Source organism: Heterodontus francisci, chromosome 5 (assembly GCF_036365525.1).
Source record: "Heterodontus francisci isolate sHetFra1 chromosome 5, sHetFra1.hap1, whole genome shotgun sequence".
Taxonomy (NCBI): Eukaryota; Metazoa; Chordata; class Chondrichthyes; order Heterodontiformes; family Heterodontidae; genus Heterodontus; species Heterodontus francisci.
The window spans coordinates 194981648-195004967 of NC_090375.1; the positions used below are offsets into that span (position 1 = coordinate 194981648).

A 23320-nucleotide genomic window follows, 5' to 3' on the forward strand; every position below is an offset into this window, starting at 1 on the left:
TCAGGGCTGTTGGTTTAGGTTTCCTTTATTCTCTATTCTGCTGAGTTCATCCTGGATTTCACAACACAAGTGTGCATTGTAAAAAGGCTGTTTGCTCCTTTAACTCTGTTCCTGTCACAGATTGCAATGCATCCAATTATAGATTCTGTCCCAGCCATTTAAGGTCCTGTGGAAAGATTCTGCAAAGTTTTTCCATTGCTCCCTAAAAGAATCTTTTCTGCTTGATTGTCCACTCTGCACAAATTTCTCACCAATTAGATTGTAAGAAAAAGAACAGCAGCCAGCATGACCATTCCTAACAACATCCCTAACGCAAACACACCTAGTAGCCCCATCAACAACAACTTGTATTTATATAGGGTCTTTAACGTAGTAAAACGTGCCAAGGCACTTCACAGAAATGGTTATCAAACAATATTTGACACCGAACCACGCAAGGAGATATTAGATCAGATGGCCAGAAGCTTGGTCAAAGAGGTAGATTTTAAGGAAAGCCTTAAAGGAGGAAAGAGAGATGGAGAAGTGGAGCGGTTTAGGGAGGGGCTTCCAGAGTTTAGGACCCTGGCAGCGGAAGACATGGCCGCCAGTGGTGGAACTATTAAGATTGGGGATGCTCAAGAGGCCAGAATTGGAGAAGCGCAGAGATCTCGGAGGGTTGTCGGGTCTGGAAGAGATTAGAGATAGGGAGGGGCAAGGCCATAGTGGGATTTGTAAACCTCCCTGTATATATTCAGGGAAGATTTGATTGTGGTGTGGGGAAATAACTGATTAAGTCTTAGCCATAATGAGTGTTCATTAAGCTTACAGTATACAGCTATGTAAAATTTTTATTCAGTCATTTCTCTTTTATAATTTGAACGAAGACTTACAAAGATGTTGCAAATCAGAAGGTTGATGCTGGAGTTATGGTGGAAGCTACTAAGTCTAAAATTCATCAGGTATGTGGATAATTTATCCTCAGTGTCTTGGCTCTCCTTAGACCAGAGAAGGTTAAAGGGATATTTAATAGATGATTCAAAATTGAGGGGTTTTGATGGGGTAAATGAGAAAATACTGGCATGTAAACAGCCTGGAAATGGATATTAATATATGAATTTTAAAACTTTAGATGTAAATGGATTTCATGGTATTTGCAAGTGTCAGTTTTTTTTATATAGATATTCTTGTTCTCCTTGCATGACTTGTCCATGTTTTGTTTGCAGTGTAAAGTGAGAGCTTACGTCCAGATGAAATCTTTGAAAGCCTGTAAACGGGAAATCAAATCTGTTATGAATACAGCTGGAAATGTAAGTAAACTACACAAACAAAAATTATGCTATACAAATCGGAATTAAGTGTTAGGAATCCTTCGCTCACGCATTCTCCCTCCCTCTTCACCACCCTCAGCCTCACCACCATCTGATATTAATCTTGTGCTTCTGGTATTTGTGACAGTGTTGAATTATAGAATGATTCAGCACTGAAGGAGGCCATTCAGCCCATCGTACCTGTGCTAGCTGTTTGGTAGAGCTATCCAATTAGTCCCACTCCCCCTGCTCTTGTCTCATAGCCCTGCAGATTTTTCCTTTTCAAGCATGTATCCAATTCACTTTTAAAAATTACTATTGAATCTGCTTCCACCGCTGATTCAGGCAGCACATTCCAGATCACAACTCGCTGTATAAAATCAAAATGCTCCTCATGGTTGTTTTTCAGACTGGAGGATGGTAGGCAGTGGTGTTCCCCAAGGGTCAGTGCAAGGCCACTTTTTTTTTAAATATATGTGACTTGGATGTTGGAATACAGAGTAAAATTTGCTGCTGATACCAAACTTGGAGTGCAAACAGTGACTATAACCATTTGACTGCAAAAGGACATAGATAGGCTAACAGAATGGGCAGACAAGTGGCAGATGGAATTTAATGCAGGTAGTGCATTTTGTCAGAAGGGATATTGTGAGGCAATATAGATTTAATTGGCATAGTTCTAAAGAGTGTACAGGGACAGAGGGACTAGTGGGAGGGTGGGGTTCATGTGCAATGATCTTTGAAGGTGGCAGGACATATTATTAGTAGTTAGCAAAGTATGTGGATCTTGGGTTTCATAAAGAGTAGAATTGAGTACAAAAGCATGGAAGTTATGCTGAACCATTTTAAAGCTCTGGTTAAGCCACAACAGGGGTATCGTGTCCAGTTCTTGCCACCATGCTTTAGGAAGGATGTGCAGGTCCTTGAGAGGGTGCAGAGGAAATTTACCAGAATGGTTCCAGGGATGAAGGGTTTTTGCTATAAGGCTACGTTGGAGAAACTGTTGGTGTTCTCCTTGGAGCAAAGGCGATTGAGGGAAGATTTGTAAAGGAGTGCAAGATTGACAGGTTTAGATAAGGTAGACAAAGGAAAGTTGTTCCTATGAGCTGATGGTACAAGGACTAAGGGACACATTAAGGTTTTGGGCAAGAGATGCAGGGTGAATGTGAGGAAGAACATTTTTTATGCAGTGAATGGTAACTTAGAACTTGCTGCTGACAAGGGTGGTGGAAGCAGCAACAATTAATGACTTCAAGAAGAAAATGGATGGGCACTTGAGAGAAATATACCTGCAGGGCCTTGAGACAATGGGACTGAGTGGATGGATTGCTGTGCAGAGAACGGGCATGGACTCTGCACCAAATGGCCTCCTGTGCTGAAAAATCTTGAATCTCCACCAATTCTTTAAATCTATGTCCTCGGGTTACCAATTTATCCCCAAGTATCACGTATTAAACATGTGGAATTCAATGTGCCTGTTCCTTGCAGAACCTGGAGCTCCCTTCCTAACAGCACTGTGGGTGTACCTACCCCACATGGACTGCAGCAGTTCAAGAAGGCAGCTCACCAACCCTTTCTCATGGACGATTAGGGATGGGCAATAAATGCTGGCCTGGCCAGTGACTCCCACATCCCATGAAACGAATAAAGAAACCTTTAATACTCAAAGACTTTGTTCTGAATCCTCTCATCTCCAGAATAATCCATCTCTCTTATCTCAGATGACTTAAGTTAACTATCGGTTTGTTTCCCCTTTTCTGCACTGTTCCAATACCTGGATATCCTCGCTGTAGTACAGCGACTGGAATTTATACACACTCCTGCAGATGTTGCCATCCCAGTGCCTTGTGAAGGGTCAGTAATCACCTCCTGGGATTTGTGCTTCATCAGTCTGGCTATACATATCAATTTAAAATCTGCTACTGGTTATCAACCAGGAGCACTGTAACAGCACCAGTTTGGGAGTGCATGTGGAGAGGATTGTCAGCTATTCATTTCTCCTCTCTTGGCTCAGTATGTTTTCCTCACATGCCTGTGAAGTGCCATAATATCTTTTTCTGTGTTACAAAGAAGAACTTATCGTTATACTGCACCTTTCACTACTTCAGGACATCCTAAAGTGCTTTAAAGCCACTGAAGCACTTTTGAAGTGTCATCACAGTCGTAATGTAGGAAATGTGACAGCCTATTTGCACACAGCAAGCTCCCACAAAGAGCCATGAGAGAAATGATTTGATGATTTTTTTAGTTGTTGATTTGAGGTCAGGACACTGGAGAACTACCTTGCTCCCTGGGATCTGTTGCATCCACCTGAGAGCGCAGATGGGTCCTCAGTTTTGTGTCTCATCCAAAAGACGGCACCTCTAACAGTGTAGCATTCCCTCAGTATTGCACTAGAGTGTCATCCTGGATTTTGTGCTCTTGTCTGCTGGAGTAGAACTTGAATTCATCTTCTGACTCAGATAAGAGTGCTACGCATTGAGCCACAACTGACACTAACTTAATGATTCTATAAGAACACAGTTTGCATCTGTATGTCCAGATCGGTGGGGTGTAATCATTCCTCCTTGCTTGCGTGAAGATCATTGCAGAATATCTAAATTTTCATTATAAAGCTAGTAGTCTGTGTTGTCAGATTATCATTTCATTCATGTGGTTTTAATTACTCTGCTAAAAATGGACTTTATCAGTTATATTTAAATGTTAGCTATGTGTGCATATCTCTAAACTATTTATTGTCTTTTTATGCAGTCTGCTCCCTCCTTATTTCTCAAGAGCAATTTTGAGTATTTAAGAGGGAATTTTCGGAAAGCAGTGAAACTGTTGAACAGCGCAAACATCACGGATCATCCTGGATTCCTCAGCACTGGTAGGAATCCGAAGAGTGGCTTTGTTTCACTGTTTACTGTAGATGATTATTGGGATGATTCATCGAGGCAAGTGTGGGTAAATATTTTACATCAATTTATCAGTAAAATGAAGACCCAACAATCTCAAGCTTGCCTCAAGTGGGAAAAATCCTTTTGTTTCTTACCTGTATTTAAATCTTTGGTCTTGCCAATTTCCTTCAAGGTTCTCAGGAGTATAAAATAAATTTTAAGCTGCTTCATAAGGAGCAGTCTTCCCAGCAATGCTCTTGTGTCCTAGTAGTGCAGTGTCTGTTCCATGCACCCGGTGACTGTGGTAAATCTTTTTTCATGTTCACTTTCAGAAGCTTTTCTATCTAGTGTGTTAATTTTGTAGTTTTATTATAGAAAGGGCTAGTGTTCTAATCCTAACTGTCATCTTCTGAAAGAAGGCGATTTCAGTTTGATTTGCCAAGTACCAGCTGTTTGAGTGGAGTTTAAGCACCCCCCCCCCACCCCCCAACAACACTTCCAATTCAGTACAATTGAATTTATTCAGGACCAGCAGAACTAATCTTTGCCTTCCAATTTAACAGTAATGCAGAAAGGACAGGAGAATAACTCTTTGTTCACTTTTTTCACTCCATGTCACTTGACACCATACAAAATTTATTTTGATGGATTCTGGAATCAGTACATTGTGCTATTGTGATTCCATTGCATGACCCTATTCCCATGGCCATTTGGGTCATGGCCAACATTTGTTACTCATCCAAGTAGGAAAAAATCCCCTCACTGGTTACTTATCTATGTTTGTGTCTTATTGTCTAGACAGATTTGAAAGAACTATTCCATCTATGTCAAGTCCTGTCTCTCAAATTTGCATGGACTGTCCATCCTCATTTGATTTGATAATGCACTCCAGTGACTTTTCAGTTTACACATTCATCTTGCAATGCACACTTCACAGATCTCTATGGGTATGCACACTTTTTAACTCATAGAATTGTACAGCACAGAAGGAGGCCATTTGGCCCATCGTACCTTCCCTGCTCTTTGAAAGAGCTATTCAGTTAGGCCCACTCCCCTGCTGTTTCATCATAGCCCTGCGCATTTCTCCTTTTCAAGTATTTATCCAATTCCCTTTTGAAAGTTACTATTGCGTCCAATTTCATCCTTTCACCCCGTATTCCAGATCATTCAAACTCTTGCAAAATAAAAAAAAACCTCATCTCCAATGCTCCCTTTAAAATTTAGTTACTGTGTGCGGCCTGTTTTTTTTTAGTGCGTCTATAAAATGTTTTGTGCGGCTGTGCACACGTGTTGTTTTTCCCAGAACCAGTCCTGTATTGATACTTTGCAGGCTGCTTAGTGGCAACGTTGCTCAATTTCCTTCTTTTTGCCACTTGTCTTAAATCTGTGTCCTCTGGTTACTGACCCTCTTGCCAGTGGAAACAGTTCCTTCTCATTGTCTCATATTAAATTAACCTCCTTGAAATAAAACCCCTCAAACCTGAAATGTGCCATCTGTCACTGATTGTTTTAACAAATTCATTATTGTATAAAAAAAGCAATGTCTTAACTTTTGACTTTTCTCAAAACATTTACAAACAGGTGAATGTATTAGATGTATGTTCTGGAATAACCTTGGATGCATCCATTTTGCTATGGGGAAACACAATCTTGGAATCTTCTACTTTAAAAAGGCCTTGCAGGAGAATGATGTCGCTTGTGTGCAGTTAACGGGAACAAGCACAGACCAAGGTGCGCTACGTTTGGTCAAATACACTATATAAAGGTTAACACAGTGTGAATAATTTGAAGTTAAATGGTGCATAAATGCATGGGTCAGTTATTAACTCCTTGCTAATGAAACCCAGCGAAGTTCTTATTTTGTGCTTTCTGGTGATCAACTTGGTGATGTCAGCCTTGGCTCAGTGGGGTTCAGGAACCCCCCACCACTCCAGAAACCTGAGTACAAAATCTAGGTTGTCATTGGAGCGCTGCACTGTCTGAGGCACCGTCTTTTGGAAGACATGTTAAACCGAAGCGCCGTTTGCTGACTCAGGCGGACATAAAAGATCCTGTGGCACTGTTTTGAAGAAAAGCAGAGGAGATCTTACATGGCCAGTATTCATTCTTCAACTACTTGCTATGTGCATATGAGCTACCATGTTTCCAACATGGCAACAGTGACTTCACTTCAAAGAGTACTTCATTGGCTGTAAAGCACTTTGGGACACACTGAGGTTGTGAAAGAAATAACTTCTGATATAATCCAATTGTTCTAAAAATGTTTCCAAATGCACTTCCCTGAAACTAAAGATGATTGGCATTTTTCACGCATTTGTGTTGAACATAATTTTGTACAGATTACATTTTAATTGCTGCAAAGCAAACTGCATCTTTTTCCTTAATTTAAAAGAAAAGGAACTGCTTATATGTAAAAGTGCACAAGGTTTCACTTCAGTAACTTTATTTGAAAGTTGACTTTAAAATCAGTTTCCAATGAACTTCTTAATTGAATAGTTTGAACTCCCTTCTAACAGCACTGTGGGTGTACTTACACCACATGGACTGCAATGGTTCAAGAAGGCAGCTCACCACCACCACCTCGAGGGCAATTAGGGATGGGCAACAAATTTGATTTGATTTAGATATACAGCACTGAAACAGGCCCTTCGGCCCACCGAGTCTGTGCCGACCATTAACCACCCATTTATACTAATCCTACACTAATCCCATATTCTTACCACATCCTCACCTGTCCCTATATTCCCCTACCACCTACCTATACTAGGGGCAATTTATAATGGTCAATTAATCTATCAACCTGCAAGTCCTTTGGCTGTGGGAGGAAACCGGAGCACCCGGAGGAAACCCACGCGGTCACAGGGAGAACTTGCAAACTCCACACAGGCAGTACCCAGAATTGAACCCGGGTCGCTGGAGCTGTGAGGCTGCGGTGCTAACCACTGCACCACTGTGCCGCCCCATCAATGTTCATATCCTATAAAAGAATAATAAAAAGTAGCAATGAAATAGCTTACAAGTTTTATTGAACAATTTTAATTTCTGCTTTTTGCAGCTGCTTAATATTTGGAGTTTTTTTTCCCCCTCTATTCATGATTAGGGAAGAAGTTTTCAGGCAGACCTATGAGTACTCTGCTCACAAACAAACGATATGAACTGTTACACAACTGTGGAATCCAGCTATTGCACATAGGTCGACCACTGGCAGCCTTTGAGTGCCTGATGGAGGCAGTTCAGGTATACCACGCCAACCCACGTCTTTGGTTGAGGCTGGCAGAGTGTTGCATTGCTGCTAATAAGGGGGTAAGTGGACTAATTCATATATCAACTGCTTTCCCATTTGTTCCAAAGTGTTTCTTTCCCTACTTTTTTTCTGTTATGTTAAATTTCAGCATTATTTTTCTTCAGACATCAGAACAAGAGACCAGAGGGCTGCCAAGTAAGAAAGGGATTGTGCAATCAATTCTGGGTCAAGGCTATCACCAAAAGATAGTCTTGGCATCGCAGTCCATGCAGAACACCGTGTATAAGTGAGTGAGCACCATGTGTGAGCACGGGGCGAGTTGTGGGGGGGGTGGGGAGTGGTATAGTGTGCACAAGGGTGATGCTATGTGTGAGCGAATGACTACAGGCTGTAAATGATTCAACAGGTGACTGTGTAGCGCAGTGTGCAAATAAGTGAACTTTTAGAATGTTTAAATGTCAAAGCTTCAAGTATGGATATTGCCTGTATAGAAACTGTTTAGAATTTAAAACTTTTGAGACTTGTTACTTGAGATTCACTTACTTTACATCGGGTGAAGTGGTGTGTGTGATCTGGGCACAAGTATGTTCAGATTTTGGCTGTTAAGGATCTTAAATGTATTTGGGCAGTGAAATACTCAACAAGCATGTTCACAGGAAATATGAAATTTCCTGTGACTGTAGGGGACAAACTATGAGGGAGGTTGTCAGGCAGAAGTCTTTTCCTTCAACAGTTACTGCAAGCATTGTGTTTAAATTAATCCCTCTCTCCTGAAAGTACCAATTCCTGCTTCAATTTCTGGGTTCTGGCAACTCATCAGTGCCTCATCCAAGTGGCCAGGCAAGTTTGAACTAAGATAGTGTGTTATTCAACTGCAGGGAGCAGTACCAGAGAGTGTTTTCGTTTCCAAACCATTCTCCTGGGGGGTGGTGGGAGCGGCTACTGGATAGAAATTGAGACTCTTCTCTTTTTAAATAATTGGTTAAAAAAATCCATGCGGTGTTTTTTTACGCAGTTGTGATCTGGGATGCGCTGCCTGAAAGGGCGGCGGAATCAGATTCAAAAGTAACTTTCAAAAGTGAATTGGGTAAATACTTAAAGCGGAAATTTACGGGCCACGGGGAAAGAGCAGGGGTGAAGTGGGACCAGCTAGATAGCTCTTTCAAAGAGCCAACACTGGCATCATGGGTCGAATGGTGGCCTTTTGTGCTATGTTGTTCTTCGTTCCCTCAACTGAGATTGGATGATTTACAGTTAGTGGGGACTGGAACTTGTGGCCTTCCTGATTTGCATATCAGCCAAGCAAGGCAAAACCAGTATTAAATGCATTGGGAATAGTGAAAGGTGCATTTGAGATTAATCTGTATAAAAGTTTCAAGTTGGACTTTGAAGCCATGAAGCTTGTTTTCATTTTGTTCCACAGTGATGGGCAGTCTTCAGCCATTCCTGTAGCCAGCATGGAGTTTGCAGCCATCTGCTTAAGAAATGCCTTGCTTCTGCTCCCTGAAGATCAACAGGAGACCAAAAAAGATAATGGTTTAAGAAATTTCAATCAGTCAGGCAGTGGTGAAACTAGCAATGAAAGCAGTGAGGCATGCAGGTACAGCACAATGACATACTTCAGTGACCATATGAGTGTAACGCCAATGTACTAATATAGTGGAATCCGATTTTATTCACTCAAGGGATATGGGGATAGTATGGGAAGGTGCAGCTGAGATTGAAGACTGGCTGTGATCTCCATGATCTTATTGAATGGGAGAGCTTGCTTGAAGGGCCGAATGACCTTCTATTTCTCATGGTCTCATCTTATGTTCTTGCATTCATTAATTTGCTTAGTAGCCCAAATGTTCAGTATTAACAGCTGATAAGTAAGTCAAATGCAAGCAATCTCTGACAATGGTTTCTCTTCCTAACCCTGCACCATCAACCTCAACAATCCTCCAAGGATCCATCCATGGATTTCTTTCCCCTCTCCTCAGCTTCGTTCTGCCCCTTAGTGATATCATTCAAAGCATGGGATCAGTTTCAGTTTGTGTGGAGATTGACAGCCAGCTCTAATTTCCCACCACCTCTCGCAACTCCCCTCCACAACCTCTGTTGTCAATGCTTTTACCAACACCCAGTGTCAGGTGAGCCTCATCTGCCAACTAAGCTATTGTCTTCAGGCCCTGCCATAAGCTCTGCTTCCTTAGTCACCCATTCAAGCGCCTCCATAGGGGCAATTAAAGGGGACATGAGGAAAAACCCAGAAGGTGGTGGGTGTCTGGATTTCACTGCCCAGATTGATAGCGGAGGCAGAAAACCCTCAACTCATTTAAAAGATACCTGGACATGCACCTGAAGTGCTGTAACCTGCAAGGCTACGGACTGGGTGCAGAAAGATGGGATTAGACTGGGTGGCTAGTTTTTTCAGCTAGCGCAGACACGATGGGATGAATGGCCTCCTGTGCTGTAACTTTTCTATGGTTCTAACTATAAAAGCACATTAATGCCTTTATCATAGTTGGAGGTTAGCAGCCTGTGCACCCTGCTGCATTTCATAACAAATCCACTGAAATGCTCCCTTGTTATACTAATATATGCTGAAATTATTTTCCCCATTCTACAGTGGTAAGCCTCATGAAGGAGATAAGTTCTTAGTGCCAGGCCCACCATCTTCTCCATTAAGGAAAGAGGAATTAGACAATCTGAGGTAAGGATACATTCCTATTCCTTATCTATCCGTTCACTTCATGCTACTATGTTTTCAACTAAGTGCAACAATGTGACAGGAGCTTTGATGCACAATTGTGCTGCTGTTCGTTCAGAATATTTCAAACATGTGAAATAAAAATCTTGGATTAGTGCTATGCTATGGTCACGTTGCGTAATGTGGGTGGTTCCTACTATTCAGTGACCATGGCAAGTATATTTGTAGTAAGAGTTTAGCCCCTTGGGGTTTGATTTTACAAATAGACAGCGACAGGTTTTCTTGTAAGTTTTTAAAAAACAAAGTTAATTGTTTATTGATCAATACGCCTTATCTCAAAATTGTCGCAACTTCATTCACTCACGCATTCGTTTGTGCGCATGCACACACACTGAAGAAGAAACAGATAGAGATGGGAAAGAGGTAGGTGGGTTTTGGTGGGTGAGAAGGGTTATGATAAACCTGTTGAATTTTCTTGAGACTCAAGTTCCAGAGAGTTGCAGGCCTGAGATGATTGTAGATTTCTCTCTTGATTGAAGGTTCTGTTGAAGATGGTGGCTCCTTACAGTTCTCTCTGCTGTATAATGTAGATGCTGGATTTTTTCAGCAGGGCATGTGCTTTTCTGGCTCACTGCAATGCCAGCTGTTACAAGTAGCTTCAGCTTCTGGGTCTCCCCCTCGCTCTCTTTCCCCTCGCTCCCTCTGACCCCACTCCCGCACCCTCTGCACGCCCCACCATGTTCCAGCTCCCTCTGCCTCCCTCTCTTCTCCCCTCTCCCCCGCCGTGGTTGTCTTTATTTTAAGGTAAAACTGTGTCACCTCTCAATTCCTGTTAGAAGACACTCTGGTTTTTTAGTCATGGTGATCACACAATGGCCCAGGATGTGGCTACTTCACATGTCCCTTTATTTTTAAAGAGTGCATTCAATTCTGAATATTTTTGGATAGATGTGAGATGGGTTACATTAACACCCTTTGGCTTTATCTGACTGTTTGAATACACAAAAGGTCAATCCCCTTTTTCTTCGGTGGCCGTTTTGGACCATTGTTCATTTTTTAAGGACAGACTTAATTTTTTCATAACTTTTCAGAGTTAGTCCGTGAATGATGTATCGTCACACTTCTGATGCTCTTGGCAGCTGCAATTGACGACAAACCAAGTTAACTGTTTTAACGCGGTGCAGTCAGGCCCTGCTCTGGACAGGTCTAGGTGGTACTGGAATGGAAGATAATTATTTGCCCATCAGTGTTTTCATTTCTTTCTCCTCCTACATCTATCTCACTCTTTTTTTATTCTGAGAGGGATGGTTAATTTATTCAATATTTAATTGCCTCTGTACAAGTTTGCTTGAGTTTGTTTCATTAATAACCTCAGTGTCTGAGATTCTCTCCTCTGTTCCACCCAAGTCATCCGAAAAGATGCAATTGAGCCTGGAAAAAGAGAATAAAAGAGTATGGTTCATGTCCTAAATGATTAGTTCCTGCCAAATGTTTACTGGGGCAGAAATGAGTGTCATAAAACTTTCTAAACATTGACGATCCAAATGGGATTCTTGGCTATAGATTATAAATGAAATGACATTCAAGAGAGGCCTGAACTCTGAAATCCTGTGAAGAATAGAGGGCCAGGATTGCAGGCTGATCACATCACAAGTCTTGTTCTTTGTTCACTCAGATGTTCCATATTGGCTGGCAGTGCATATGTTGCCCTTGCACTTGGTGACAACCTTATGGCCTTAAATCATGCAGAGAATCTTCTACAGCAGACCAAACTGTCTGGATCTCTAAAGTAAGTAACAAAAGAATATATAATGGGTTTATTATTAAATGAAATTAATTGAACTTGATCTGTATGTGATGGAAGTGCTTATACAAGCTTAGCCTATTGGACATATACTTAAAATGGAAAATACAGCTGAGAAGGTGGCCATTCAGCTCATCATGGCTGTGCTAGCTAAAAGAGCTATCCAATTTGTCCCACTCCTTAGCGGTCTGCCATGCAAATTTTTCCTTTTTATATCTAATTTCTTTTTGAAAGTTACTGTTGAATCTGAAAGTGACGAATCTCAGTAATTGAGGGGCCGAGGTAAGGGCAGAAGTAAGCATTGGTACTAAGATGGGTGTAAATACTACTGGTGATGAATGTGGGGCTTAAAATTCAGCTGGGTCAGGGGTTTAGTTAATCATGAGAGAGTGGTTGGGAGGGTGGTGAGGGTGAAATTCCCTTGATTTTTGCGACCAATCCCTTATGTGGCACCTCATCAGATTCGTTCTGATAATCCAAGTGTACAAATACCTCTTTGGAACATAACATAAAACATAGGAGCATGAGTGGGCCATTTGGCCTGCTCCGCCATTCAATAAGATCAGGGCTGATCTGATTGTGGCCTTAACCCCACTTTCCTGCCTGTCTCCAGTAACCCTTGGCTCCCTTGTAGATCAAAAATCTGTCTAACTCATCCTTGATTATATTTAATGACCCAGCCTCCACTGCTCTCTGGGGTAGAGAATTCCAAAGATTAAGGGCCATCTGAGAGAAGAAATTCCTCCTCATCTCCATCTGCCCCCTGGTTCTAGATTTCTCCCATGAAAGGAGATATCATCTCAGCATCTACCCTGTCAAGTGCCCTCAGAATCATCTTTGTTTCAATAAAATCATCCCTCGTTCTTCTAAACTCCAATGAATATAGGCACAACCTGCTCAGCTTTTCCTCATAAGATAATCCCTTCATCTCAGGAATCAGTGGAGTGAACCAATGCAAGTATATCCCTCCTTAAATAAGGAGACCAAAACGGTATGTAGTACTCCAGGTGTGGCCTCACCAATGCCATGTACAGTTGTAGCAAAACTTCCCTACTTTTATACTCCAACCCCCTTGCAATAGATACCAACATTCCATTTGCCTTCCTAATTACTTGCTGTGCCTGCATGCTAACTTTTTGTGATTCATGTATAAGGCAACCCAGATTCTTCCTCCACCCACAGCATTCTGCAGTCTCACTCCATGTGCTTTTCTTCCTGCCAAAGTGGACAACTTCACATTTTCCCACATTATACTCCATCTGCCAAATTTCTGCCCACTCATTTAACTTATCTATATCTCTTTGCAGACACTTTGTGTCCTCCTCACAACTTGCTTTCCCACCTATCTTTGTATCATCTACATATTGTGCTACAATGCACTCAGTCCCTTCATCCAAATCATTTAATATTGATTGTAAATAGTTGAGGCCCCAGCACTCCACTAGTTACAGTTTACCAACCTAAAAATCCCCCATTTATCCTGACTGTTTCCTGTTAGTTAGCAAATCCTCTGTCCATGCTAATATATAACCCCAATATCATGAGCTCTTATCTTGTGTAGTAACCTTTTATGTGGCACCTTATCGAATGCCTTTTGGAAATCTAAATACACTACATTTACTGGTTCCCCTGGTTGTTGCATGCTCAAGGAACTCTCATAAATTTGTCAAACATAATTTCTCTTTCATAAGCCATGTTGATTGTGCCTAATTGCATTATGATTTTCCAAAGGTCCTGCTATTACATCCTTACTAATGGATTTTCACATTTTCCGAATGTCAGATGTTAGGCTGACTGACCTATAGTTTCCTGCTTTGTATCGCTCCCCCGGCTTCTGGAATAGAGGTGTTACATTTGCGGTTTTCCAATCTGCTGGGACCGTTCCAGACTCTGGGGAATTTTGGAAGATTACAGCAAATGCATCTCTGCAGCCACTTTGAAGACTCTAGAATGCAGGCAGTCAGGTCCAGGGGACTTGCCAGCTTTCAGTCCCGTTCGCTTTCCTAGTACTTTTTCATTAATGGTAGTTTTAGTTTTAGAGATACAGCACTGAAACAGGCCCTTCGGCCCACCGAGTCTGTGCTGACCATCAACCACCCATTTATACTAATCCTACACTAATTCCATATTCCTACCACATCCCCACCTGTCCCTATATTTCCTACCACCTACCTATACTATGGGCAATTTCTAATGGCCGATTTACCTTTGTTTTAAATTCCTCGATCCGTTTTTGCTTCTTGATTTTCTGCTATTCTTGCGATGCTTTTTGTGTCTTCTACTGTGAAGACAGATGAAGAAACTTTTTTAAATCTTTGATGGGATGTGAGCATCGCTGGCAAGGCCAGCATTTGTTGCCCATCCCTAATTGTTCTTGACAACTGAGTGGCTTGCTAGGCCATTTCAGAAGGCAGTTAAGAATCAACCACATTGTTGTGGGCCTGGAGTCACATGTAGGCCGAACCAGGTAAGGACGACAGCTTCCGAAGAAGGGTCACTGACCCGAAACGTTAACTCTGCTTCTCTTTCCACAGATGCTGCCAGACCTGCTGAGTGAATCCAGCATTTCTTGTTTTTGTTTCAGATTTCCAGCATCTGCAGTATTTTGCTTTTATATAAGGACAACAGCTTTCCTTCCCTAACGGACGTTAGTGAATCAGATGGGTTTTTACGATAATGGATGATAGTTTTATGGCACCATTACTAAGGCTAGCTTTCAATTCCAGATTTTCTCTCTAGTTAATTTAATTTAAATTCCACCAGCTGTCTTGGTGGGATTTGAACTTATGTCTCCAGGAGCATTAGCCGGGGCCTCTGGATTATTACCACTAAGCCACCGTTTTCCCCAGTCTCTGCCATTTCCTTGTTTCCCATTGTTAATTCCCCAGTCTCATCCTCTAGGGGACCAACACTTACTTCACCTGTCTTCCTTTTTATATATTTGTAGAAGCTTTTACTGTCAATATATTTCTTGCTAGTTTACTTGTACTGTAATTTCTCCCTCTTATATTTTTGTCATCTCTTCTAAAATTTCCCCAATCTTCTGGCCTACCAATAATTTTTGCAGCATTGTATGCCTTTTCTTTCAATTTGATGCCATCCTGAACTTCCTTAGTTGACCTTGGATGGTGCATCCTTCTCAGTCTTTCTTTCTCAATGGAATATATCTTTGTTGAGAATTATGAAATATCTCCTTAAATGTTTGCCACTTCTCTACTGTCTTACATTTTAATTTATTTTCCCAGTCCACTTTAGCCAACCCTGTCTTCATACCCTTACAATTGCTTTCATTTAAGGTTAAGACACTAGTTTCGGACCCAAACTTCTCACCCTCAAACTGAATGTGAAATTCATCATGTTATGATCACTGTTGCCTGGAGGATCCTTCACCACGAGGTCATTTATTAATCCTGTCTCATTACACATTACCAGGTCTAAAATAGCTTGCTCCCAGGTTGGTTCCAGAACATATTGTTCTAAGAAATTGCCCCTAATACACTCTAAAAGCCCCCATTATTTCTTACTTTATATTGTGTCCAACAGTGTAGCTACTGTTAGGGGGACTATAAACTAATCCGACCAGTGAATTATTTCCTTTGCTATTTCTTATCTCCACCCAAACTGATTCTACAGGTTGATCAAGCCAAGATCATTTCTATCTACTGATCTCATCCTTTATTAACAGGGCTTCCTACCTCCTTTTCCTTTCTTCCTATCCTCCCAAATTGTCAAAAACCCTTGAATATTTAGTTCCCAGCCTTGGTCACCTTGCAACTGTGTCTCTGTGCTAGCTATCGTATCATACTCATTTATTTCTATTTGTGCTATCTATTCATCCATCTTGTTATTAATTCTGCATGCATTCAGATAGAAGCTTTAATTCTATTTTTTTAAAACCATTTTTCCCTACTCTGACCTTATTTGCTGATGCAAATGTCTCTATGTTTTGTCCCTTCATGTCACATTCTGGTTAACATTACTCACATTGATACCCTGCACTATTGCCTTGCCGTTTCTCATTAACTTTCTAAATTTCCCCTCACCTGAATTCCCCCTCCGCACTATTTAGTTTAAAGCCGTCTCTACAGTGATTTACTGAAAAGCACAGTTCTGTTAGTAAAGCATGATCTACCTTTCACAAATCTGTGCTAATGATCCTGATCAGCCCTTGCCTTTCTAGATGTTCACCAAGTACATCCTGTATCATGCTCCTATAATTTCCTCACTTAGCCATCTCCTTTCTTGAACATGATTGAGCGATTTCCACCCTCCAAAACTTTAGCACATTTCCCATTTTCAAAGGTTTTTGGGCACGAGTTAGTGCATCTGCATTCTTTTGGACCTCCTCCACTATTCCCTAAACCCTTCAGTATTCTAGGATGCCTACTGTCTCAGTGACTTTTCTACCTTCATACATCTGAGGTGGGAGGAGTGTACTGTCTTTTCTAGTTCCACTTCTCCACAGGTCACAACAAATATTTAAATGTTTCCCAGTTACCGATGCGGTCAATCATATACTCTACTCTTTATCCCAAAATAAACACCACCAACCAGGTTTCTTTAATAAGCAACAAAATTATCACTTTATTATAAAACAAGATTTATCCAGTAACGAAGCAAAGTATTAACACACAGATTGAAATATAAAAGTTCCCTTTTAAAATCCTCCACAGAAACTCGCACACACTGAAAATATAGAAATTCTCTCTGCAGAGGTCTGATACAAGAAAAAGACAAAAAAAAAAATCTTTGGCCAAATACTTGCTAATTCTTGAAGAAAAAACAAAGATATGGAAGGATGTCAGTTGTTCCTTTTGGTCTGGCATCCGGGTATACAGTGACGGGTCACTGGGATCTTTTCTGGAGCAGTTTTCTTTTGGCGGTGTCGAGAATTAATCTGGCAGGTTTTTCCAGGAGAAATGTGACATCAGGGGTTTCAGCCAGTGCACGCTTGAATTGCAGGGTTTTTCCAAAGACAGGAGGAAAGAGGAGCTGACACACTGGACATCTCAGGATCTCTTGGAGAAATGCAGGAACGATGAGCTGGGGGTTTCTTTTTCCTTGGCAGGCAAAACTGTTCAGACCCCAGCTGAACTGAAAACAATCCAAATCCCAAACAGAAAGTCAACCTCTTGACCTCCATAAACCTTGACATGTGGCTTCTCTGTAAACATCTCCCCTTAGTCCAAGGTTCCTGTTGTTTATTTATCTTAAGGCAGGTGATCTCCAGTAGAAACAAAAGCAAGAAATGCTGGAATCACTCAGCAGGTCTGGCAGCATCTGTGGAAAGAGAAGCAGAGTTAACGTTTCGGGTCAGTGACCCTTCTTCGGAACTGACAAATATTAGAAAAGTCACAGATTATAAGCAAGTGAGGTGGGGGTGGGGCAAGAGATAACAAAGGAGAAGGTGCAGATTGGACCAGGCCACATAGCTGACCAAAAGGTCACGGAGCAAAGGCAAACAATATGTTAATGGTGTGTTGAAAGTCAAAGCATTAGTACAGATTAGGTGTAAATACACTGAATATTGAACAGCAGCAAGTGCAAACCTGAAAAAAAACCTGAAAAATCTCCAGTAGAGGTTGTTTTTAGCACTCTTTGATTCTTCCAGTAAGTGTTTTCGGTCAAGTGTCCTTTCAATGACCCCAGTGGGAAAAAAACAAGTTCAGTATTTCTTCAGGCTTCCAAATGACTCCATATGAGTCCTGAAAAACATTTTTTTTAAAGAAGAATCCTGTCATAATCTTTTAACCCATTAACCTTTTTAAATATAATTTCCTTTTGAATAATTATCAGTGGTGGCTGTCACATGCCCTCAGGTACACCTTTCAGTCCTATTTTTATCTTCCTCTAAGATCTAAGGTGCCAGACTTATTAAGCATCTCCACTGTTCCCTCATACTCGAGTTTAACATGATCTCCATCTATAAGTGGGGTCACCTCCCTTTGATTACCCTTTTAGTTGTGTGCTTACAGGCGCCCTTGCTGTTTTCCCTTATGGTGATTGCTAGTTGTCTTTCATAGACGCTCTCATCCTTCCCCATCTCTCTTTATACTTCCTTTCCAGATCTGTTTTTATAAGTATGCTTCCGTTGGATTTCTACTTGGGGAGAAGCACCTGTTTGTTTGATAATGCACATGTGAAGTGCCTTGGAATGTTCTACTATATTAAGGTGCTATATAGATGTGAGTTGTTGAATGTGGGAGGAGGTGGTTTGCATGTAGGGAATTAAAAATAAACCAACTTTAGGAAAAATGTGCAACAAGCTCACCTTGGAGATTAAATTAGGAATGTATTTTAGTATGATTTTGAAAGGCCATATCAAAATATTGACTCCTAATTGGTGCTTTAATGACAGCTGATTTTGCAAAGCTTGAAACAATTAAATTATTTTAATTTGACATTTCTGACTGTTTTTGTTTGAAATTGTGTTTAGGTTTCTGGGTCACTTGTATGCAGCAGAGTCCCTCATCTCTCTGGACAGGATCTCTGATGCCATCACTCACTTGAACCCTGAAAATGTCACTGATGTATTCCTTGGAGTTTCATCAAATGAGCAGGATCAAGGTGAATAATTTCATGTTTTGTTTGAATGATCAATCCTCTTAGCTGGCACAGTTATCCATTTGGAGATTTGTTTCATCTGAAGAAACGATTTTTCAGGAATAGTTCATCTTAAGGTTTTTTTTCCTGTAGACTCATGGAATAATACAGCACAGAAGAGGGCCATTCGACCCATTGTGCCTGTGCTGGCTCTTTGAAAGAGCTATCCATTGCCCCACTCCCCTCCTCTTTCCCCACAGCCTTGCAAATTTTTCCTTGAAGTATTTATCCATTTCCCTTTTGAAAGTTATTGGTGAATCAGCTTCCACTGCCCTTTCAGGCAGCACATTCCAGTTAATCATAACTTGAAATAAATAAATTCTCCAGCAATTCTCCTGCCAGTGGAAACGGTTTCTTCTTATTTACTCTATCGAAACCCCTCATGATTTTTTACACCCCTATTAAATATCCCCTTAACCTTCTCTTCCCCAAGAAGAACAATCCCAGCTTTTCTAGTGTCTCTGCGTAATTGAAGGCCCTCATCCCCAGTACCATTCAGGTAGGGCGGCGCAGTGGTTAGCACCGCAGCCTCACAGCTCCAGCGACCTGGGTTCAATTGGTGTTACTAAGCACCTGCTGCTCTTGTCCTTCCAGGTGTCAGAGATCTTGGGGTTTGGGAGGTGCTGTGGAAGTTGTATAATTCATTCCTGGGATGTGGACGTCGCTGGCTAGGCCAGCATTTATTGCCCATCCTTAATTGCCCTTGAGAAGGTGGTGAGCTGCAATTTTGGAGAAACAACTTCTCGTGTCACTGGTGTTTCACAGACTGTCATAGATGAAAGACAGCGAGTGTATTTTATTTCAGTTCAGTGAATGCTATAACAGACAGTGGCAATTAAAATGAACATGCAAGTCGGCTGCTTGGGAAGTAAACGTGAATTGAGAGATTTTTGCCATTTCTTTTCAGGATCTGACCGAGGGGAAAATGAACAGATGGAAAGTTGTAAGTATATGTTTAACAACATATTTAGGAACAAAAGCAAAATACTGCAGATGCTGGAAATCTGAAATAAAAACAGAAAATGCTGGAAAGTACTCAGTAGGTCAGGCAAAATCTGTGGGGAGGGCAACAGTTAACTTTTCAGGTTGATGACCTTTCGTCAGAACTGGAAGTTAGAGAATCAACACTTTTTACACAAGTACAGAGCCAGAGAAAAAGAGGGGGGGGGGGGGGGGGCGGGAAGAGAAGAAAAAAACAAAAGACCAATAATGGGGTGGAGGACAGAAGTGACTAAATGACAAAAGGATGATAATGGATCATATATGGCAATTGTGTCGGTCTAAAAACTTAATGTACTTTTTAAAGCCTCAGAATACTGAAGTTTGTCTCTTTTAAATTATAGATGATGAGCAATACCTTGAATTACTTATTCCTGTGATGCATATAATCAGGGAGGGTTGGGGGGGGGGGGGAGAAATGTAAAGCTTCCTGTAATCTGTTATCTTTGTTAATGCCCTTGCCTCATGGGTCAACATATAACCATATAATTGAAGTTAACATTAACATAATTGAACATTAACAACTTGTTAATGTTCCGTTCACCCATCACCCCTATGCTCGCTGACCTACATTGGCTCCTGGTCTGGCAACACCTTGATTCTAAAATTCTCATCCTCGTTTTCAAATCCTCCATGACCTCGCCCCTCCCTATCTCTGTAACATCCTCCAGCCCTGCAACCCTCTAAGATTTCTGCGCTCCTCCATTTCTGGCCTCTTGTGCATCTGTGATTTTAATTGCTTCACCATTGGCGGTCATGCCTTCAGCTGCCTGGGCCTAAAGATCTGGAATTCTCTCCTTTAAGACGCTGTTTAAAACTTGCCTCTTTGACAAAGCTTTTGGTCATCTGTAATATCTCCTTGTGTGGCTCAGTGCCAAATTGTTTTTGTTAACGTTCCTGTGAAGCACTTTGGGACAATTTACCACTTTAAAAGGCGCTATATAAATGCAAGTTGTTGAGTGCAAGCTTCCTGTTCAGGACCTGTCTGCACTATATTCTCACCTGTTAGTGGGCCAAGTTTTATTGGTGCGATACAGCAAAATGATTAAACCCTAGCTCAGCTGAACTCTTTTTTTTTCGTGTGTTAAAATAACAAGAATTAATTCGAAGCCAACTAAAAAAAAAAGATGCAAGTCACTTCAGAAAATGTATTTGTGTTGAAACACACAAATTTAAAACAATTGCCATGATTTGATGTGTTCTGGCATTGTGGTTTTGTTCTGGTTGGTGCTTTAATGTATGGCCAGTTTGCTCACCCTCCGATAAATAGGATGTGGACTGCACACATCTGGGCATTTGTTCTATTGTCAGCAAGAATGACCAACTTCAAACCTCCAGTTAAACATTTACTGCTAATTAATTTATTACGGCTGATGAATTTGAATATTACTCCCAATGATGATAATTTCCAGGTCTTTCAGAATCTACCCCTTAAAGGACAGCACCAATGAGCTACCGGAAAAGCAACAATTCCATTTTGCCTCCAGTTGATTTCTTTTTATTATTTCTTCGTATTTTCAGTTCTTTATCAATACTTGAGAGATTGAATCTTTGTGCATGCTTGAGTATTGGTTTATACACTGCTATACTTGTCGGATTCTTTATGATATATGTAGAATAATTTTCCCCTAAGCCTAAGAAGAGAGATTTGTTTATCCCAAGGTCAGAGGCCTTTTAAAAGTTGAACACACATGCCTCAAAGAAGCAGAGGCGATATGAGTCTCCTTACTTAAGGCAGGATATACTTGAAATGAAAACAGAAAGTGCTGGAAATACTCAGCAGGTCTGGCAGCATCTTTGGAGAGAGAAGCAGAGTTAACATTTCAGGTCTGTGTGACCTGTCATCAGAACTGAAATGAAAAGTCACTGACCTGAAACGTTAACTCTGCTTCTCTCTCCACAGATTCTGCCAAACCTGCTGAGTTTTTCCCAGCACTTTGTTTTTATTACTGTGTTTACTAGAGTTTAGAAGAATGAAAGATGATCTAATTGAAACGTATAAAAGTCTTAAGGGGCTTGACAGGCTAGATGCTGCAAAGATGTTTCCCGTGGTTGGGGAGTCTGGAACTACAGGTCACCTTCTCAGGATAAGGAGTTGTCCATTTAGCACTGAGATGAGAAAGTTCTTAACTCAAAAGTGTTGTGAACCTTTGGAATTCTCTCCGATGGATGCTCGGGTTGAGTATATTCAAGCCCAAGATCGATAGATTTTTAGATACTACGAGAATCAAGGGATTCTCTTGGGAAGGTGCAGCTGAGGTAATAGATAAATTGAGATCTTGTTGAATGGTGGAGCAGGCTTGAGGGGCCGAATGGCCTACTCCTGCTCCTATTTCTTATGAGAGAACACTTTTGTGCAATGAATGATTAGGATTTGGAATGCACTGCCTGATAGGGTGGTGAATTCAATAGTAGTCTTCAAAAGGGAATTGGATAAATACTTGAGGGAGAAAAAACATTTCAGGACTGCAAGGAAAGAGCAGGGGACTGTGACCAACTGGATTGTTCTTCGAAAAAGCTGGTGGGCCGACAGTCCTCCTCCTGTGCTGTACTGTTCCATGATTCTAAGTTAAAATGTAGGTCTTCTAATTGGTTTTATTTTGTGTGTTTAACAGCTGGCAAACAGATACTGCAGTGTTACCCCAATTCCGTTTCATCTGCTTGTGCAATGATGCTCTTCAACCTGGGCAGTGCATATTGCCTGCGTAGTGAATATGACAAGGCACGCAAATGTCTTCACCAGGTGAGAAAAGCAAGACGGTGTAATATAGCCCAGTCTATCCACATCAGTCGATCAACTGCATCTAGTGTCATATGTAACACGCTGTCTTTTAAGTGTCAAGTCTGAAAGGTCAAATATGTTGCCTCTTTTTTTTTTTAAAACGTCCCACATCCGTAGGGGGTCAAGAATCATTGGCTCAAGTAACTCCTGTCCAATTACCTATCACATCGAATTGTCAAAATGTGTAGCAACCAAAATGAAGAAAAACTCGAGACATTTTAGTGTGGGAGGAGGCCATCCTTGCTTGTCTGAATTTAGGTTCCTCCTTGAGCCTGATTTTACACAGTGCCATTTTCTGATTTTTCTCCCCATACCCTTTTGTATCCATTAACTAATTGTCCAGATCCTGCCTGAATGCTGTAGGTGGTTTAACATAGATTGCAGCAAACACAATGCAGGATAAAGTTTGTCTAAACTACCCCTTTTTATGTGCTAATCTTGAAATCCTGCTAAATCTGCATTGTGCTTTCCTTTTTGCTGTAATCCCATTTAACACCTGAATGTGTTTTGTTAACCTGTCAACCTGTTAAGGAATTGTATATCTGCTGTCCCGAAAGCCTTTGCTCCTCCACTTTAGCCAAAGCTTTGAATCTGGTGTCTGACGGCAGATATCGCAATCTGCGCATGTGTACAAACATCATAGAATTGTAGAATTCTACAGCACCAGGTGGGGTCAGTTGGCCTATTATGCCTTTTCTGGTTACCTGAGAGCAAATAACTTGGCCTTATTCCCCTGTCCTCTGCCTTCTTTCCCAAATCTTTATCCACTTTTAAAAAGCTATTTTAGATTCTCATTCCACTGCAGTTTCTGGAAGGTCATTCCATATCCTAACAATCCAGAGTTCAAGAAAAATATTCTCCTAGCCCTCCTTTGTTCTTTTGGTAATGTTCTTAAATCTCTTAAATATGTGGCCTATAACTACAGAGTCGCCAACCAGATTGCAATGGTGCCAGATCCCATGTATCCAAATTGCTCCATTCCCCTCCAAATTCTAGGATTGTCTCTGCGCTACCCAAAGCCCAGGATTGCA

At 41.2% G+C, this 23320-nt stretch overlaps 1 protein-coding gene across 2 annotated transcripts in view; it reads left to right on the top strand.

The window, feature by feature from the left end:
* Window positions 1-23320, top strand: part of cnot10 (CCR4-NOT transcription complex, subunit 10) — a 44203-nt gene that overhangs the window by 15617 nt on the left and 5266 nt on the right. For both annotated transcript variants that reach the window (XM_068032583.1, XM_068032584.1), the window contains exons 6-17: window positions 864-938; window positions 1203-1286; window positions 4038-4155; window positions 5747-5896; window positions 7266-7468; window positions 7574-7695; window positions 8833-9009; window positions 10021-10104; window positions 11777-11890; window positions 18342-18472; window positions 19416-19451; window positions 22123-22250. In XM_068032583.1, the coding sequence (XP_067888684.1) occupies window positions 864-938; window positions 1203-1286; window positions 4038-4155; window positions 5747-5896; window positions 7266-7468; window positions 7574-7695; window positions 8833-9009; window positions 10021-10104; window positions 11777-11890; window positions 18342-18472; window positions 19416-19451; window positions 22123-22250 (1422 nt within the window). The remainder of the gene's footprint in view (window positions 1-863; window positions 939-1202; window positions 1287-4037; window positions 4156-5746; window positions 5897-7265; window positions 7469-7573; window positions 7696-8832; window positions 9010-10020; window positions 10105-11776; window positions 11891-18341; window positions 18473-19415; window positions 19452-22122; window positions 22251-23320) is intronic.